The 20,849-nt window shown below is 41.1% G+C and overlaps 1 protein-coding gene across 6 annotated transcripts in view; it reads left to right on the top strand.

Moving 5' to 3' along the window:
- The window catches only part of AUTS2 (activator of transcription and developmental regulator AUTS2), an 800,149-nt gene that overhangs the window by 769,626 nt on the left and 9,674 nt on the right, over positions 1–20,849 (top strand). For 2 of the 6 annotated variants that reach the window (XM_049803780.1, XM_049803786.1), the window contains 10 exons: positions 2,175–2,652; positions 4,246–4,499; positions 5,463–5,704; positions 6,152–6,196; positions 10,291–10,386; positions 11,705–11,776; positions 13,525–13,554; positions 15,147–15,218; positions 19,173–19,314; positions 19,855–19,932. In XM_049803780.1, the coding sequence (XP_049659737.1) occupies positions 2,175–2,652; positions 4,246–4,499; positions 5,463–5,704; positions 6,152–6,196; positions 10,291–10,386; positions 11,705–11,776; positions 13,525–13,554; positions 15,147–15,218; positions 19,173–19,314; positions 19,855–19,932 (1,509 nt within the window). The remainder of the gene's footprint in view (positions 1–2,174; positions 2,653–4,245; positions 4,500–5,462; positions 5,705–6,151; positions 6,197–10,290; positions 10,387–11,704; positions 11,777–13,524; positions 13,555–15,146; positions 15,219–19,172; positions 19,315–19,854; positions 19,933–20,849) is intronic. The other 4 variants (XM_049803781.1, XM_049803783.1, XM_049803784.1 and 1 more) reach the window with 4 other exon arrangements.

Below are 20,849 nucleotides of genomic sequence, written 5' to 3' on the forward strand. Positions count from 1 at the left end.
TACAATGTTTGATCAAACAGGATTGATCCAAAGAATTAATGCAAACAGAGTTTCCTTTATTTAGAACCTCACATTTAATTGTAATGAGATAGACTTTGGGCATACAGCAGAGTAATTATTTTTATTCCTCTGGAGTCCCACTATTGCCCCCAGTGTTCTGATCCAAATTCGTAGAGGAGCCTCTGTGCCTGTTACAGATTGCATACTACAGAAGTGATTAAAGTACATCCTCATCAGATAAGTCTGTTTACTTCCCCCCCCCCCCCTTTCTTCTCCTCTCTACCTCCCTTTTGCCCCAAAAAGGTTTTTTCCCCATCTCCTGTCCACAAACTATTAAAACAGTCTGAACTCCGCTTTACCAGGCTGCTCACCATTGCGCAGGGCCTGTAAAACACTTAGTAATAGGGGGCCTGACATGGGGTTTTTTAACTCTGCATGAAATTAAACCCAAATTATGCTATCTTTTTGACACATTTCTGCCAGGCTGTCTCTGGCAGCTGTAGTGATGCGAAGGCCGGCAAACACGCATGTGCCCGGGCTATGGACTGGCAGAGTACACTCCCCATCATCTTTAGTTGCACTCCTTTACTTCAGGGTTTGAACAATGTAGCTGTCAACAATTTTCTCTGAACGTATATTATTTTCTTATGCAAAGTCCAACTGTTCAGAGTTGCTGTGCGATACTGCCCTAAATGGTACTCCTAATTCCCCCTGCCTGGCTGCCTGCAGGCATTGCATTTTCCAGTCTTCCCCCAGATTTGTTCAAAGGAGTGCCATGCATCAAATACTCATTGGCAGAAGGTGTAGGGGGGGAGTGGTTCAACTGGGAAATCACTGTAGAGCCCCAGTGAGCAGAACTCCACTGTAGCAAATGTTAAAATTATAATAATATCCATTGTTATCAAAGAGTTGGAAAACAAAACCAAGTCATTCCATGACCAGCCAAACCAAAAATCCTTGGGTTCCTACTAATATGGGTTTTAAGGTTTAAATCTCATGTAATGAGGCACAGAGCTCACATTGCATTTGTTCCCTCAGTGGGTCAGTAAGGGAGTCATGATCGAGTTATAATAATAGAAAATAGTAGCACTAAACAGGGTCTCTCTACCAGGTGGTTTATTTTGAGGAGAGTTATCAGAGAAAGAAGATGAGAGGCAGATGCACACACTCACATGCAGAGTGTGTTGTCCAACTCTCGTGTCTTTAAAGAAAACATATTCAGGACTAATCACGTTGCCTTCTCAACTTCTTGGGCCATTCTTCTGAAAAGTAATGTCAAAAATGAATGTCACTGAAAGAAAAATGGAGGCAAAAATATGTTATTTCCCTTAACCATTTTTTTCTGTTCATCTGGCAGCCCAGATAATAGAGTTGTTATACTAAACATATAATAGTAATTAGGGATAAAGGGACGTGCCTAGAAAACAACCAGTTCTCCAAGCAGAGAACGCAGTGGAGCCTGGCTTCCTGCAGAGCTCTCCTCCTCGCACTGCAGCAATTTGTGCTTATGTGATTCAGTAGATAATTTAAGTGGTTTTTATGTGATCATTTAGTGACTGATTTTGCCAAATATGCATACAGATTATGTTGCCTACACTCACAAATTTATCAGCACTGTTTTATGGCCCCAAATCTCAGACTCACGCGATTATTGTGCAAATCTAATTTTTCTTACAATCTGATGAAACGCTAGCACGGTTGCATGGGAAAGTTGGGAAATGAATCCCTAGGAGACAAGACCCAGAGGGCAAGTATGGAGGACCCAGTGTATATTGTGTGACAGAGACAGACCAAAGCAAAGCACAACCCCTTGTGATATTTTCCCTAAGGCAGCGGTGGGGATTTTTGGGGAGGTCCGACTCAGGATTCTTAGAGCACTTGAACCACGGCACTCAGTTCAACTTTTGTGTGCTTGCTTTTTTATACATTAATGAAGACAACCAGAAACTCTCTCCTTACGATAAAAAATAGGAGAAGAAGTATTAGGAGAAGGACTTGAGGGTTAGGGATGCTGCTGGAAATGACTTTGGATTTGATTTGGTTTCACATTGGCACAGTCCGTGATGAGAACAAAACGTAACTGCCCGGAGCGCGACTCTGGCACAGCAGTTAGTTTGGTTTTGCCCATTTCGTCACGCACTTAATTGTTCTATCTCTTTCTTTTGTTGTTGCAGATAAAGAGTTAGGAGTCAGTACGCTAGCTGAAAATGACGACCCTGGTGCTAGGGGCCCAGCTGTCCCGAAAATATCAGGATTAGAAAGGAGTCAAGAGAAGAGCCAGGACAGCAGTAAAGACCCCATACTTGAGCCTGTGGTGCCTAAAGACCCTTGTCCTCAGGTGACACAGCCTTTGGCCCAGCCCCAGTTGGAGCCGCAGCCTGAGGCACCCTGCCCCAGCCCTGCGCTCGCCCCGCGGCCGGAGGCCCCTGCCCAGCCGCCCCCGCCGCCAGCCGCCCAGCTGCCACCAGCCCCAGAAGAAGCCGCCCGCCCGCCTGCGCCGCAGCCGCCCGTCCAGCACCCGCCCCGGCCGCAGTCGCCGGTGCAGCCGGCCCATCCAAACCTCCCTCCGGTGCAGCCCCATCCGGCCTCTCAGAGCCTCTCGCAGCCACTCTCTGCCTATAACAGCAGCAGTTTAAGCCTCAACAGCTTAAGGTAGGCGAACAGAAACGCGTGCGCGCTGAAGCCCCGTGTCTCTGCAGACTTGCTGCCCGGTGGCGATGCTTTACCGTGCCTGGAGGAGGTGGAGATGAATTAGCTAAAAGAGAGAAGTGGCAGCACATCCCGTCCCATCACTGGGGAGTAAAGGGGACTTTGTGCATTTAGCCGTAATTCCTTCCCTGAAATGAGCCAGGATCACTTTATTTCTGATCTAGTGTTCCCCTAAATGCTAGGTATTCTCAAGCACTTCATTAATTTGCTTTTACTTTTCCTGCCTGTCACTGTTTACTCGGGTTTTGGAGGGGATTTTATGCAATATGCACCAGGGGAAGAAAATCCCAATTCTTGCAGGTTGGGCTGCTCTCTGAAGGCTAACTTCTTTTACCCTCCCATCCCTGTAAACATCTTCTGATTTCTCCAGCTGCTGACAAGCCCTAGAGCAAGAAGTATGATAGAGCTGCTGTTGGCTCTGCTGACAGCCTAGCACAAACAGTCTTGCCCCAGTGACTTTAATTTTTTCCTGCACTGCTGACACCTTGCAGTCTTCAATGTTTTTCTCTTCACCTGGCCACAGTGAGATAAAACTCTGCCTTTTGTAGGGGGATAACAAAGATGAACAGAGAGATTAAACAACATGTTCACAGGAACCCATGACGTCTCTGTGAGTCAGGGACCTCAGGCTTCCCCTACTCAAAGCTAATGCTGTCAGTACTAGGTCATCTTCACCAAATCTGAGCTTCCAGGAGGCAGATGGTGTCCTTCAAGACCTGGTGAACCATCATTATGGTTGCTTCAGGGTTTGACTAAAGACTGGGAGGTGTTTAAGACCTTCATTTATTTTTAACCAAGTTGGTATTGCTTGCCTTTAAAAATCACTGCAATAGAAGCATGTCATTACTTGAAATGACGACAAGTAGAATGAAGCATTACATGAATATATTTTAAATACTCATTAGTAGGAAATGAAACCTGAAAAATTGCAACCAATGTAATCACAAATATTTATTTTGCTGACTCGTCTTCTCTATATTGTGGGGGTAGAGAGAGGCATTAACTGTACAATGAGCATATATCCATTGTTGCCTTCTCAACTTCGTTTCATATTTTCTGCAGTCTTTCATCTTACTAAGTCATAGCAAAAAAAGCCTAAACTTTTATTAATGCAGTGATCTCTGATTTTGAGCTTCATTTGCCTGAAAACACAAGTCAGAAGCAGTCATGTAGAAAGGACCTGATAATTAAGTCACGAATGCACAGGGTTGATTACTGCTTTGTGTGTCATTCCTGTGTTGTTGGAGGACAGAGTATCAGCCTCTTAGAGGAAGGGAGAATATGTCTTGGGCTTTGGTGTGGAGAGACCAGAGGAAGTAAAAGATACTAGCAAAGATACAGCAGATGATTGGAGAAAGGCGTATCACCGTGGTATTGCTAGAAAACTAGAATAGTAACTTGCATTTATAATGTATGACTTACATTAGTAATGTGTTTCGCGTGGGCCACACATAGCTTGGTGGGGTTGTGTATGTGTACTTTTGGAGCTTTTCTCTCTTCCATGCAACACTTAATTGCTTTTCTTTTCATTAACAGCAGCAGCAGAAGCAGCACTCCTGCCAAGACTCAGGCCCCTCCTCCACACATATCTCACCACCCCTCAGCCTCACCATTCCCCCTCTCTTTACCCAGCCACAGCCCGCTGCATACCTTCACGCCCACCCTCCAGCCCCCCGCACACCCACATCACCCCAATATGTTTGCCCCTCCTACGGCTTTGCCTCCTCCACCTCCATTGACGTCAGGGACACTGCAGGTTCCAGGACACCCAGCTGGTAGTACTTACTCAGGTAAGAGACAGATGGATCATGACCCGAGCACGTCTAGCGCAGTGTAGGAAGCCAATTCTCCAGTTTTAGTCAGAATAATTCCTTTTGGTCCATTCGATGGGAGCTGTTGGTTGGGTAGAGGCTGGACTCATTGCTGAACGATGTGGAGTGATATCAAAGCCAAAAACACCTAGAGATACCCAATGACATTTCTTCTGCCCTGGGAACGAATATTTTTGGAAGGCCCTGCTTTTTCCATGTCTATTTTTTGATCCCCATGGTAAAAACACACTAGAGTTCGTAATGTGCCCACACAGAATATGTGACCCCCCAGAGCGAATGTCTTTGCTGCAGTTGTGGTCTGTGCTCAGCCTTGCTTCCCTGGCTAGAGGGAAGGTCTCCAGTGGCTGTGCACACAGCGGTCCTGAGCTTGTATACGTGCAAGGGTTTGGGGGGACAGGGTGGAGATGTAGAGATTTTTATCAGTGGAGAGAATGGTGCTCTTTTAGACTTGGACTGTGGGGAGCTGTGAAGTGTCTGTTCTTCCTGGGTCACTGAGAGGGAACTGGGGGAAGAAAATGAAGGATTTTCAGCATTTGAGTAACATCATTTTGTGTCCATGCAGCAGGGTACTCATGTTAGCAGCAGCCACTTGGTGTTTACTCTCACTCCAGCTTACCTGTACCTCCTCACCTATTTAGGACTATGTCCATGTCCGTACAAATTCAGGGAGAACCCTGAGGTTAATGCTCAGAGGAATGCTGTAGTGAAGACAGGCTTGGTGAGAGAGGGGAAAGGGAGACTTTTGTCTGTGTCTGAGGCCTTTGGGGAAGATCTGAGGGAGCTTTCTTACCCTGTATAGTGTTGTGATTTACCACCAGGAAGTTTTAAATACAGCGTTGCTACCACCACCAAATGTAAGTGGCACGAGGTCTGGAAAAGCCCCTGAGCTCACAGGGGGTTGTTTTGCTGTTTGTATTTCAGAACAAGATCTACTCCGTCAGGAACTAAACACGCGATTTTTGGCCTCGCAGAGTGCAGATCGTGGGGCCTCCCTCGGCCCGCCGCCGTACCTGAGGACCGAGTTCCACCAGCACCAGCACCAGCACCAGCACACACACCAACACACACACCAGCACACCTTCACGCCTTTCCCTCACGCCATCCCACCCACTGCCATCATGCCAACGCCAGCACCGCCCATGGTGCGTACCCCAGGCAGAAATGTGAGGATAAGTAGAGCACAACTCTATTCTTTATTACAAAACTTTAAGAATTTCCCAGGTTGTGGGGAAGGAGTACTCTGCTACCCAGGCGTGGTTGGGTAGGAGAGGAAGGGCTGTCCCTTCCTCACGATTGTCACATGTGCGATAGGTTCAGGTGGCAGCGCAGGGGCTGAGGGACCAGGCTGCTGGCTGAAGGGGCCCTCTTAAGTGGGACTTCCCAGTGCTTGGAGTGGTGCACTCTGGTGCTTCCTCCATTCTCCTGTCTCGTAAAGACCTTGGTTTACCTTGAAGAAAGAAAAATCCCAAAGTTTCATTGGAAACTAATTTTCTGCGTATTTCTTCCTCTCTGTTGGTTGCCAAATAATAGAGAAGTAGTCTTCTATTTTACCAACAGAACTAAAGCAAGGAAATATAAAGTAACTAGTTTGTGCTTTGATCCCTTTGCAGTTTGACAAATACCCTACAAAAGTTGACCCCTTCTACCGTCACAGTGTGAGTTTATTACTCTGTTTAAAACTGACTTAACTGCTTTTCTGTGGTGGGTTGGGATCACCACTCAATCAGTGGCACAATGTCGAATCTCTCCCTAATCATCACTCCAGGATTTACCATTATCGTTCTTGGTTGCTTTGGCTTTTGAAGGCTTGCATTCATGGTGCTTGTTTCTGATAAAGATGCAGTATCAGCTTTTCCAATCAAAAGATCTCTTGCTCATACACATTTGAAGACAGGTTTGATGTGAAAAAGATGAGACAGAAGAGCTGACTGTTACACGAAGCAGGAGAGAGCAGTAATTTCATCACCGTGTTTCAGTTGTGCCACAAACCCTTAGACTGATATTTCTCCTAAGAAACTTGAAATGAAATGACAAACTATCATACAAATCCTTCAGGGACAGATAGTCTAATAGTTTTCCTAATAGATCGTATTTTGGTTTATAAAATCTGAAAACTTGTCTTATTCTTTGGATTTCAAAGGCACATCTGATCCACTGGGCTTGTTATGTTTTGAAAGCTCTGTTTGATGACAGCAACATGAATCCAGCTATGCACTAGATGTGTTTATCTAAGAGCTACCAAAAAAAGTTATTTGTTGAGATGAACTGATTTTTAATATTCCAGTTAATTGTGAAGCTTCTGCTCTTAAGGGTTTGAATCTACTGATTCATTTGCTGCTGAAATATGGGTTGCATTCCTTCATCATACTGGCAGAGGCAGGTATCTGGTTGAATATGACAAGAATTTCTAAATCCAATAGTGATATTTTGATGAGAGAAGGAGTACTGCATCAGCACTCAGAAATTTGCAAAGCACTTAGCTTTATGTGTGTGTTTTGCTTAGAAGTGGAACTGGGCAAAAAAAACTGGTTAAGATGATAGTGTGATGCTTTCTGCTGTACCGATTAAACACAGTTCCTGCTAACAACTCATGCCTGTAGTACATGTGAATAGTCCTATTAATTTCTGACACGTCATTTGAGTAACTTTAACTGTATGAGTGTGTTTGCAGGATCAGAGCTCTAGGAGTATTAGGCAAACATTTAAGCCTGTGATAATCACTTTTACTCCAAAGGGTAATGCTGCTCATTTGCATCGTTTGCAAAATCACACTCTTATTTGCTGAGCTTTACATGGATTCAAAAGATATATTATCATCAATGTGGCAAGTTGATTCAAGCAAGAACACGTAACCGGGAAATAGGTAAATGAATTTTAGACAAAGCACAGAAGTCGACATGTAATAATATAGGAAACATTGCAAAAGTCTCTAACTGTATATGCTTTTCAAATTCAGTGACATAGTCTTTTATAAATCTGGCAGTTACCTGGATTGTAAAGGTCATGGTATTACCCCCTTTAAAGTAAGGAAAGGCTTCACGTTGGTCTCTGTTAGCCAAGGAGCCATGCTATTGAACATGGGAGAGCTCCGCCAGCTGAGGTCTGGTCCACTATGCTTCCCCTGCCCTTCCTTCAGGAAAGTTTTGTCCTTGTGAAGCAGTTGCAAAATAATCACTGTTACATCTGCTGGATATTTAGCAAGCTAATACCAGAAGATCAAGGTGATGGTGACAAATTACATTGGATTAACAGTCTGTCTTGAACTACAGCAAGGCCATACTAGCTAGGGTATTTCAGTAATCTCTTCTACTATGATTATGGATTATCTAGGTAACAGAGGAACTGCTTGCTTCAGTTGCCTGAGCAGCTGCAGTATCAAAAAGCGTACTTTTGCTGGCATAAGTGAATACCTGATAGGGCTTTTCCTCTTAGTAGAAATATTGTGAAACTATGGCACTTCCATAGCACTTTTCCTAGTGACAAGAGTTTCCACTACAGATCCACACCAAGAATTCAGACATCTTAAAAAAAAAGCTGGCAATGGTTTTAAAGCTTGTAAATGAACTTTGCAGGAGGACAAGGTCTGTTAGAGAGTTAAAATCAATCTGCTTTAGAATAGAGAACACAGCTCACATAGAAGCTCATGCAGAAATTTAAAACAGTTTTCTTTCTTGGCACCTTTGATTTTACAATCATTTCTGTGGCGGGGGTGGGCGCAGCTTACCGTAGCACAGTGAGGCATTACTTTTACCTACAGTTAACGCTGAGTCTAGTTTAGTGTTACATTGCGCCTGGCCCCAGGAAAGCTGTGAGTACTACATTGTTTCCTGAAGAAAGCTAGAAGGGGAAAATGTTGCTCAAAAGAGAGGAAAAAGAAGGAAGCACTGACTGCAAAAGATGTATTGTGAAAACTGGAGGAATTTAACTGATACAAAGAGATCCTGGATATACAATATTTACATTTTATTAATACTTCTGACCTTAAGGAAAGGTCACATTTAATTAACTTACTAGTTGTTACAAAACTCTAAGGAAACCATTCCTTATTATTAGTCATAGCCAGTAGAATATTAAGTATTACATCTCTTTTCATCATTTGGAATTAGTCCATTACACACAGAATTAAATGCAGAAGACACTGGAGGATTTAAAACACATTTTACTCATTAGAAGTTATTGTAAATGAGGACATGTGTCTCTTAATGATTTCTCAAATGCCTACAGTTCTGTATCAACTAATCTACAAATGCTTTCTGCATCATTGAATAAAGCAGGTCCAAATTAAATAGAATTAAAAACAACAATAGAAACATGTTATGAAAGGGGACTTGATACAATGCTTTTAAACTGAGAAAATCTTTTGCTACCTCTACAATACTGAAATATTTTCTCAGCTTTCAGTAAATATAAGACAAATAAATGGCCTTGCAAGATAAGCTAGTGGAAGGAAAACCAATTAAGAAAAGCACATACATATGCCTAAACATAGCATAAACAAATTCATCAAAACCTTGCAATACTGATTTACTCTGGGATGTGATTTTCTCAGTGTTTGCCCACTCCGTGTGTCCAGTCTTTTACTTTGCCCAGTCCTGCTTCTGTTCGATTGGCCATTAACTCATTTATTTTGATCTTAAAAGTAGCATACAGTAGATTGATTTTTGATCAGCTGTGTTCAGAGGTGAATTTGTATCAGCCAGATAACCCCTTCAGGTTTTTGGGTGGCAATACCAGCAGAGTTAGCAGCCATGCCCCATTAGATCTTGATTGAGGTTTCACAGCGAGAATATATTTGGAGTGTGATGCTTTGAACCCCCGACTCCTACCAGAAAGCAATTTTGTGTGTAATCTCAGCATTTTCTGTGGAATTGGGCGAGTTATCTGTGTTACAGCATGAGTAAAAGATTCACAGCCGGACCACAGAGACAAGATAAGATTTGGATGTTATGGTTTACTTGCTTGTTTCCCATGTGTTTGTCTGCATTAGTACAGAACCACTTTTTTTTTTTTCCCCCTAAATTCTCTTAGAACAGATACTTTGGGATCAGTGAGGTCAGTGGAGATGTGCACATTTTTATGCTTAGTAGTCTGTCTTTATAAGAACACTACCCTAAATTTGGGGGGATGGGGGGTTGTGCCTCAGTGTTTTGTTTAAGTAATAATTTTGAACAGATCAGATTGCCTCTCTGCTAATATTAGATGTGGCAGGATATCCTCTCAGACAGGTTAATGAAGTAAGAATTGTGCGTATTTTCCTCATTTCCTACAGATACTATTAAAATCCTAACGTACTAATAGAGTTTTAATGATACATTATCCTAGAACTCATATGGGGTTTTTTCCCCCTTTAACAGTAGTTTTCTGAGTCTTATCTGGCTCAGTATTCTGCCTTTTCTCTTGAAATGGTTTGCAAACTGAAACCATTTAAAATGTCTATCCAATTAAAAAATTAATAGTTGGGGGAAAAAAAAAGTCTCTTTTACGCTATGATGGCCTAATCCAGGGGACAGTTTGTTGCTTTATGATTTCGGAACTGCTTTTAAGCTCTAAACGTCATGACATTTGTGAACATTTCATTGACTGCTTTAACTAACATTGTTGCAACAAGATCACTTCTTCAATGCTTCTCAGTTTTCTCCATGTACCATTTCCCTAACATTATGCAGGAATGCTTTCTCTGTCTTGTTCAACTTTCTGTCTTCATTTTGACATGTGCTTGTATTTATGTTGTTCTATCTTTTTGTTACAGCTGTTTCACTCCTATCCTCCAGCTGTATCAGGTATTCCTCCTATGATTCCTCCAACTGGCCCCTTTGGCTCACTACAAGGAGCATTTCAACCCAAGGTAAGAAATACTCCAGTACACTCGTGGTGTGAGCGATGTTAGGTTTAGGGTTAGCATGTGCTTCAGATTCCGGAGCAATTGAGATCTGAGTTACAGCCTAATTCCACAGAGGACAATTGGCTTTTTCCAAATTTACTACAAAGAAGTTCTTTCTCATTAGGTTCAAATATATTTACATGCATTTTTTTAAAAAAATCTATATAATGGCATAGTTAACTTTAGAAGCAGTATAATTAGTTCTCAGGTAGTATGCATTAATGTAAGGTCATGTAATAATTAAGATTTTAAGAAACCATGATCATTATTGTTTACTCATTTCCATAATTATCTCGCAGCTCCACCACAATGCAATACACTGATTTGGTTCTCCTCTCATTTGTGATAGCTAGGATAGATAAATGTGATGAGTTTGGGTTTTTTTTCTTTTCTTTTGTTTTCATGAAGTCACGCTTGATTTATAAGTGGGAGGAAATCATATTCTGTAGTCTGTAGTCTTTGCAACTAAAGACTGAAATCAGGACTGAAATTTCTGCAGAGAAGACACCTTTCTTAAATTGGCCCATCCACTGTAATGACTGAGTATGTAAATTGCAGTTCATTAGTGGAATTCTTCATATGTATGGTAATCAGACTGTTAACAAGTCTGTTACTTAATTGTTAGTTATACTGTAGCTGATTTCTTTTTTTCTTCATTTTAATGTAGGAAGAAGCTCTGTCTAAATGTTTTTTGTTTGGGTTTTCTTTTTCCCCACAAAGCTGCATTTTGTTATATTAGCTGAATATTTACATTCAAATCATGGGAAAAGCTTTAATCTTTTTCAGCTGGATGTTGCTTTTTCCTGATATCTGTATGGTAACAGTTCACCGTGGATGGAGTTCAGATCCTTGTACAGTGACTAAACAGATTACTGATGCTTTGCGCGTTGACAGTCAGGTTAGCAGTTTTAGCCAGTTCCAGTGCATTGCTGATAAGCAGCAGAGCACAAGCTTGGGCCTCCAAATACTGCTTTAGATGCCATATCATAAATATGTCGCTAATCAGGTTTTCGATAGTGGAAAGATTTTCCAGTGTAAACAGTCAATGTTCCCTCACGTGTTTTGGATTAAAGTAATGGGAAGTTGGTGGACAATGACAGTCTGAAAATTGAGATGATAATACGGACATTACTAAGTGGATTATAATAGTTATCCTTTCCTCTTTAAAAAGTTTATCCTCATTGCTTAGGCAATGTTAATGATAAGGTATTATTTTTCACTTTCTGTTGCTTTTATGTGTTGTGTTACTCAATAATGCTGTCTTTCCTTGTGGTATTTCTAGACTTCCAATCCTATTGATGTTGCAGCCAGACCTGGAACTGTCCCACATACCCTTCTACAGAAAGATCCACGGGTCTGTAGAAAATGTTGTATTTTTCTCAAGTAAAGCTTATTCCCCCTGAAAACCTTCAGTGCTAGAGCTACTGTCTTCAATACGTCCCAATTAACATCCTAAAACTAAAGCTTAGTCTGAAATGTTTTAAGTCAATGAGAACTAGAGAAGTTGTATGAGAGCAATTTAAATCCCAATCCTTGCTTCTGCTCATCATTCGCAAAAGCACATAGATACTATGCAAAGGCAGAGCTCTTCTCTTGCTGTCAGCAGGCATCCCCACAAGCCCGGGGGTAAAGGCATAAAAGTCCAATTCAAGGTAGAAATGTACAAACCTCTTCAAGATTTATGTTTATACTCTGTAATTGTTTTTAATGTGGGCAATGACAGTTATTCCCTTGGTTACTGTATCATTGATCGCACGAGTGAAATACGGATGCACTTTATTGATTACTTGGCGCCTCTGGATTTTTGAGTTCTAGCGTATGTGAACAGCATTTATTGTCTCAGCACTTTGTCTCTTAGCCTTTTTCTGTTCTTTGCGAATGCCCGTGGGTTGTTTGCATGTTTGAATTAATATACATTGTTTGTAACGAGGAACATCATGCAGTCATATTTTTAGCAGAACTCTCTGACAAAAGCAACAGGGAGCTCTCCTTAAAAATCTGTGTTGTGGTATGGCTAAACTTTTAAGTACAGCAGAGCTGTTTTCTTTGGGTTATGCCAAGTTCCGATACTTTGGTTTGCTCTGAATTGGTGCTGTAGTTGAGCTTTATACTGAAAGGAACCACGGGGGTTTTTTTTCTGGTTTTTCTGTCTAATCGAAAAAATAACTAGAGCCTCCCCATTTAGCTTTATGCTCCCTTTCAACTTATAGTGTAGTTTCAAGTATTTCAAAATGATGTATTGTGCCATCACTGCATCTACAAAGTACCTCTTACACCTATAAATCTCCTTCAGTATTGCATTTCAAAACAGAAAATCCAAAACAAGTAAGAAATACCCAATAAATTGAATTTATTTTCTATCATTAATTGATGAAATGTGAGCAAAAAAGGAGAATAAGAAAACAGTCTACCCCAAAAAAACAGGCCACACAAAAAAATAATAATGAGAAAATTGGGTTTTTGTACAGCCCTTGTTTACCAACATCTGTTGCAGCGTGAAAAATACTTAAGGCAAAGCCCATTTATGACAGAGAACTCATCAGTCAAGCAGTCAGTCAGTAAAGGCTATTTGTATGTTCAAGTCCATACCAGACATTTCATACCATAGCCATTGAACAGACACAGTCACTGGTTTGCAGGGGCACGTCTGAAACACCATTCCATCCCGTTCCAACTCAATTCGTGGGATCAAGCCTGGGAAGAAGGGGCCCTGTCCACTACCCAATCTTCTCATGAGCTGAGCAGCTTTGAAAGATGAGAACAGAAGTTTGCCCAAAGGATAGATCTGTGTTTTTCTTCAGAGTAGTTAACCAGCCATTTTTGTAGCATTAAATCAACAAATTAATGATGATGCCAGAGGACAGAGCACTCTGTGTGAGGCTTGTTTAGTTGCTTGTCAACACGTAGGTACAACAGCCGTGGGGGGAGGGAGACCAGCTCGAATACGGAGGCTAAGGACTAATTATTATCCGAAAGGGCTTCATTTGAAAGTAAAATTATAACATTTTAATTTCATCTCTTAATGAAGCAATACAAATTTGTTAATTAGAGCAATTGTTTGAGTGACAGGCATGTAACCAAGCTGTCATTTCTTCTTCACAGTTGACAGATCCGTTCAGGCCCATGTTGAGGGTAAGAAATCTTCTTGTGATACAGTTTGTCAGGCTTGTCTCAGTCCCCACCGGGTTAAAGCAGCAGACTAATTATAAAGCAATGCTGTGTTTCATCTTGGGTATTTTACACTGTGTTTGCTGAGCAGCATGGTCAGTCCTTCTTTGTGTGCATCTTGTGGTCACTCAAGGAAAATACACAGTTTCAAAGTTGGAAGTTTTCTGTTCTTCTCATGCAACCCCCTAGCATGAATACTAGAGGTTAAATATTGATAATCCTTCTATCGTGCTGGCTTAGCAGGTTTCCTGAGCCAAATCCTAGAGACCTACCCTGGCAGTGATCCCCTGTCATTTCACTGCAGACTGAAGGATTTTGCTTTTCATTATTTACCATGTGTTTTCAGTGTTATTTGGTATGCTACCTCCTACCGAAGTATCTTACTTTCAAGCGTAGGGACAATCCACTTCAAACACAAATAAGGATCAAAAGGTCCAGTCTTTTAGTGATCCAAAAGAGGGGTTTTTGTTAATTTTTCAACATGTTCAAGAAGGTCTAGATTTTGATCGAAACAACCAAGTGAACTTACTAAATCACTAGCACAGCCAGTTGCTGTGAATAAGCAAAAGGCTTGAGTTTAGGGGAGTATGTGTGTGAGATGGGTTTTATTTTTCTGTGTTTTCAATTGTTGGTTGTTATATACCGAGAAATAGAAGGCAGACCATATGCCATAGTTTGTGAAACATTTAAATTACCAGTAGCTTGAGGACCTTCTTGAATTCCTGTGATTATTTTTAAATCTGCAGGAATCATTAGATGTCTAGTTAACTACAGACCTCTAAATAACAAAATTGGAGAAAGTATATCCTGAATTGAGTCTTTTTCAGACAAGATTTCCAGATGTATTGGAAATGGAGTACAAAATTGACAAGAAAACCCAAATAGCACTCTGGTTCTTTCCTCCCTGTCTCCTCCCCATGACTTAAAAGCATGGTGGCAGGAAGGATGCAAAGAGCCTTCCCAAACAGTGTGAATTGACTGACCTCCAATTTTTTGCAGTATATTTATGCACCAGAGTTTTGGAGGTACAGACCAGAAATTATATGTGGGAGTCAGATTCATTTTGAAAAACAGTGATCTTTTAAAGAGCTTTCATTTTCATCTTTTGATGGAAAGGCTAGTCTTAGAATAGCTGCACTTCCAGAAATGAACTCAGTGTACAGTTGTAAAGCAATCCAGCTACTCAGAGCAGCTGCTGACTGGAAGACAGTTTCATTGATTTCAGCAACACAAGCTGCATTCTCAGCCAGTGGCATCAGAAGATTACAAAAGTGTGTAAAACCCGAGCATGAGTTTATTTGAAGAGGAGAGTGATCAGGGGCATTCCTGGATATCCAGATAAACTTCTTAGTAAGGGACAAATTCTTTGCATTTCTGCTTTTCCAAGAGGATGGAGAGGGAAGGCACCGAGGGGAGACCCTTTGCTTTCAGTTGTCTTGGCGTGGGGAATCCCTTAGATGGGGCTAGGAGTTGGCAAGAGTTGCTAGAACTAGAGGAAAGCATCACAGGTTTTTGAAAGTTACTGATTCATGTTGTATTCCTTTGTTTTTTTCCAGAAACCTGGAAAGTGGTGTGCTATGCATGTTCACATCGCCTGGCAGATATACCATCATCAACAGAAAGTCAAGGTCAGTCTTTTGAGCACGCATGAATTTCAGATGAATTGCACAGTGCAAACCTGTGAGAGGAAAAGTTTGTCTCTCGCTGTTAGCAGTTCTGTGCCATGGGTAATGGCTTGTTAAAGTAACCTTATGTAGCATTAAGCATAGCCTTCTGTTTCATTGTGATGGTATGTTGGAATTAAAAACCTAAAGGTAGAGTCTCAAAGGAATGTCTGTGATGCCTCGCAGCAAGGACACCAGATCTTAGGTGATAACAACCAGTTTGTAGCTAGGAAGAGCTAAATTGGTGTGCCTCTGAGCTACAACATTGCTTTTATTTATGGCTGAGGACACAGTCACATCAAGATTAATTTTTTTTAAGTCTGGAGAAGCTAGGCAGATGTATCCCATTCCTCTTATTAATGTTCACAGACAGAAGATGGCACAGGAAGATTTCTCCTGTCCCTAAGATGCTTTATCCAGTGTGGCTGCACAGGCTCCCCTCAGTCTTTTTACAACCCATCTCGTAGCTGGAGGTTGGCACCTCTGTGTGTCTGGGCTGGTCGGGCAGACACAGCCTCTCAGATGAAGTAATGCTATCCAGACACTGCCTCATTGCACTGAAGGTGTAGGGGTGGAAATCTTTTCTTTGCTGTACATGTTTTGAGACTTCAAGGGTAAGGGCCATGGCCAGTTTAGGTTCTCCTGAAACAGACGTCAGAGGAAAACAGATAATGTGTTCATTTAATACTTAACGGTATTTCCGTTCTTACTTTAACTGTATTTTCATTGCACTTGGACTCTGTGAAGAAGATTTCTTTCCCTTTATAATATTTTCACTGTACTCATCACTGAAAAATTCTCTGTGGCTCCTGAAGTTTTTCAGTAAGTCAGGAAAGGTTGGTGTTCTTTACTGTTCATACTTGTACTTCAGGAGTCAATAGCTTGTGTTAGAAAGTAAAATTAACGAGGAGTCCATAGCACTTTGCAGTCAATGTGTGCAATTGAATTGTATAAGGTAGTGCTATAAGAATATGAAGATGTTGAACAGCTACTAAAACCAGCAGCTAATAGAGTTTAAAAATAACCCTTTTAAACAAGGTTGACAGGTTAATTTGCTGCAGTAGACATATCTCTCTTCTCTGCTTCCTTATGTTTCCCCTGCTAGTGATCTTCATTCATCTTCCCATTATCAAAAAAGACAAGATTATAGACCTAGAGAGTTATATGTCCTTTTTTTTATTTTATTGAAAAGGTATTTTCTTGAAATGAAATTATTATTCCCATGCTATCTATGTCCTTTGAATCTTCCTTGATTTGATATTCAGAGAGAGGTCATACTGGTGTATTTATAACTCATAGTAAATGCCATTTTCATGCAGCCATTTCTTTTACCTAATACTTCTCCATCTTGCATGTTAAAAAACAGGAAAAAAGCCCAGAAGTACAGGGAAGGATGTTACTTGACTTTTTGAGGTTGTGCCTGATGATAATTTCAAGAATAATTGGGAAATGTATTTCACTATCTCAGTTCAGTCAAAAAATTGGGTATGGTCTACAGTCAGTAAGGCGAGTTGGTTTACGTCCCTGTGGGCTGTCAGACTCCCACACAGGAACGAAGTCCTCCCCTCTGCATGCGACCATGAAGTGTGAAATCTCTGGCTGAAGGCTCATACAGAATGATTTCTCCTTCTAGCCCAACGTTGTGAAGGTGCCTTTTCTTCACAAGTTGAAGATGCTGCCTAACTGTAGATCAGGGAATAAAATATATTTACTCACAGATTTCAAGTTGCATGCAGTGCCACCGGACTGCTTGCAAAGTATGGAAGAATTGGTAACTATCTGGCCTGCTAGTAATTGCTTGCAAAGGGAAACAGCAGACACTGAAGAAGCAGGCAAGATAGGAAACTTTAACACACAACCTTCCTGACCCCAGGAAAAATTGCATGCAGCTGTGGATGCTGTTTGCCTGCCTATACCTCAGCACCAAGACACAGTTCAGACCTGTGTAACCTGTCTGCACACCCAGGGAATTCCTCAGACAAAGCCAGGGTTGCGTACCAGCTCTGGGCACAAAGCAATTTTACACTCCTTAGACTGACCAGGGCGTTACTGGCCCACATTCAGCAGAGAATTTATGCTCCATAATTGGCCCTGTCTCTTTTAGGAAAGGCCTTATGGCCCAATCTAACATGCCATGAAATCAGTGCAGACATTTACATTGATTTTAGTGGGCCCTGAGTTAAGGTGTTACACATTTGCTGGACTTCAAATACATTTGTAAGGATTATCATCAAGAGGAGTTGCTCTCCTGAACAGCAACTGGGGATAAAATAAATCTGATCAATTTTCCTTGGTACTATTTTAAGGTAAAAAAAATCACATTAAAAAATCTTCTAACACATCCATGATATTCCTGTTCCTCTTCAGACAGGGGATTTTTTCATTATTTAGAAGAGCACCATTCATATAGCTGCAATTAAAGTTTCAGCCAGCTATTGCTATTCTGAGTAATGCCTGTCAGAGGTTTATAACTTTGTTGTTAAAAAGAAGAATAAAAAGAGTTCACAGCATAAAAATCTGGTACACAAGCTTCAACTGAGGCGTTTGTATTTTCTGAACATTCTGTATTTAATTAGTAAAGCACTACAGTGTTACTTCCTTAAAAGATATGACCTTAACTTGGCCATCTTTTCCATTTCAATATTTTTGCAGGCCATTATCTCAAAGCATTGATAAAGCCTTCTTTTTTTTTTGCTTTTTTTTTTTTGTTCGGTTATTTTTTTTTTTGTTCTCATAGCTACATAGACATGTTACTAGCACTTGAAAAACAGCTACTAGGCAGGCACATTAACTTGGTCATAACTTTTTAATATGCATATTTATATCATTGTAATAGTCTGTACTCTGAGCTGGCACAGTATTAAATACTGATTTATAAAGCGTAACATGCTTCAGAATTCCTGTTAAGATCTACTGGTTCAGTGTTACACATTTGTAAATCCTTTCAGCTGACCTGCACAATTAATCAGCAATCTGTGTTTTGGGAGTTCTGGCAGCACAGGTAATTGGGAATTTGGTTTTCCTCTGCATTCTATAAAACTATTGAATTAGAGACCACTGAAATGAGTATGTGGCACAAAGAAGAGCCCACCCTTCATCCACTTACCATTTACTATACAGCTACCTCAGCAAATTTACCTTAAAAAAGAAAGCCTGCTCATTCTTATACCATATATGTACAGACAGTGACATACAGTGCTTTGAATTTGGAGCGCAAGCAGTCAAAATGGGACTTCAGTTCTTTAGACTCAAATATGCTTCATCTGTAATTTGATTCATTTTAGGCCCTAGCTTGCTCAGTTGCAGTCTGAGAGGGACTGAAAGATACACTGCATCAAGTGTTTCTTGATTGCAGCTTCGCATTTAAAAGTAATGGTTCTGGTGTCCATTGACTTGCCTCTGCCCTAACTGTCTGGCAAGGGATGCCTGTAGTGGGAAGAGAGGGTCAGCTGGCAGTTGTGCCTGTTACAGCTGATGCTTTCATCCAGCTTTGAACACTCCTGCCCACCTGGCATCAGGGTCAAACTAACATTTCTCTTCGGCTTTGTTTTTATTATTTTTAGACAGACCTATTCTTACAGCTAAGCAAGTGTCTGAGGACTCTTCAAAGATTTTTATGTTTGTTCTTTAAGTCAGGTCTGTGCTGAAATGCTTTGGTCCAGAGAGCTCGATGTGAGCATATGTGAAAACACTTGAAATTTGTGAGAAATGTGCATTGGGAGACAGATTTTTCTCTCTCTGCCTTAGATCCCCCTTCCAGGAAGACAGCTGTGCACCTATGCTTGGGGTCCCAAAAACTAATATTCTTGTTAAAACATCAGTTAGTGTGAATAAATTGCTATACCCACATCATTCTGAAAGTGCCTTTTACTGCTATCTTTTAGGACAGTCTATTCCAAATCCTGTTTTACATTTCAGAAACAGATGCAGTCTGATCCGCACAAGCTGGACTTTGGCCTGAAACCTGAATTTCTGAGCAGGCCACCAGGCCCCAGCCTTTTTGGAGCCATCCACCACCCCCATGACCTGGCCCGGCCCTCGACTCTCTTCTCTACAGCCAGTGAGTACTGAGAAGTGAAATCTCCTTCTTGTGGCGTGCTCATTAAAATGCTAATCCTTGCCATGTTAAAAGGAAATTTCCCATATGCTTTGGCTTATGAACTCTCTGCAAGACATGCTAGGGGCTATTAGTCCATTTGATAAATATTTTCAAATTATTCTCTATGCTTTTAAAAAAGCCCAACCTGCTGAAATGCCATACAGGTGGTAAATGGAGGAACATTTCTTCACACAGTGATGTCCAATGCATCATGGAGATAACAGGTTGGAAATAAGCTGTATTTCACATGCTCTTTTTTTTTTTTCCCTGTACTGAAACATTCCCCCCATCCCCCCTCCCCCCTTATGCTCTAACTGGGGGTTTCTGTTCAGAAAAGCCGCTGCACTTGCATAGGATCCTGACCTGAGAGCCCCCAGTCAGTCTACAGCAATCTCTGCTCACATGAGCTGCCATTTAAGAAATTACAGTCAAGCCCAGAGCACAGTGAGTCCCTTTCTGAGCTTTTGCTAGGAATTCACCCCTTTTGCTTTGTTTTGGCAGGTGGGGGTCATCCAGCCGGCACCCCTTTCGGCCCACCACCTCACCACAGCAACTTTCTCAACCCAGCTGCTCACTTAGGTATGTTCTCTCTGCAACTAACAGTGAATACAATGCAAAAGTAACACACGCTGTCCACTGAGACCATTAATGGTTTCCCATGTGGAGACTCTTCGAGTACCCTGCCTACTTAACCTTTACAAATTGCACATTTTAGCCATTTAATTTTAGCCATTAGCCAAGTAGCAGTTCTAAATACACGATAGTATCGCTGACAGCATGTTTTGAAATACTTCTGAAAACAGTGTGGACATTAAGAGGAGCAGAGCGACAGGACTGCTTAAGCTTCACTGTAGTCATGTTTATAACCAGTCAAAAAAATGCCTTAACCTTAAGGCTTCGGTTCATAGAGGTGTTTTTTTTTTCCTAAATCCTACTTAGATGTCTACTTTTCCATTTAAGTGAGTGGGAGAGATATCTTTAAAATACTGTGATCTGGCCTCAGATGTGTCTGTTAGTGAAAATTAGTGAATATGCATTTAAAAAAGGAACCACCCAAGTTACCAAATGTTGTTATTTCCCTTCTAACTTACTGATGTTGTAATAAAGTGGTCTGCTGCCTGCGGGAGCATCCAAGATGAATACTCTAAATTGGCATTTTATTTTGCACAGGGAAAGATTTGGGAGGGTCACCAAATTGATACAGCAGACGAACAATGTAGGTTTGTCATTCTGCACTTAGCTGCCTATATAAAATGCTAGGTTTGGTCTTCCTTTTCTCTGTGCTGGTATTTATCAGAAGTAGTTTCATCAGAATTGTTAGACTTCTCCAAAATAAAGTGAGAAGATAATTTGCTTCATTCATGTGACTTATCTATAGCCTGTATGCATTAAGTACTAAAAAAAATTATTCCAATATTTTTCAGTCCATACTAGTTTTTTGTATAGTATTAGCAATAAATATCAAGAGAATTACAAAATGTTCGGGTCAGCATGAC

The sequence above is a fragment of the Accipiter gentilis genome, chromosome 6 (assembly GCF_929443795.1).
Source record: "Accipiter gentilis chromosome 6, bAccGen1.1, whole genome shotgun sequence".
NCBI lineage: Eukaryota > Metazoa > Chordata > Aves > Accipitriformes > Accipitridae > Astur > Astur gentilis.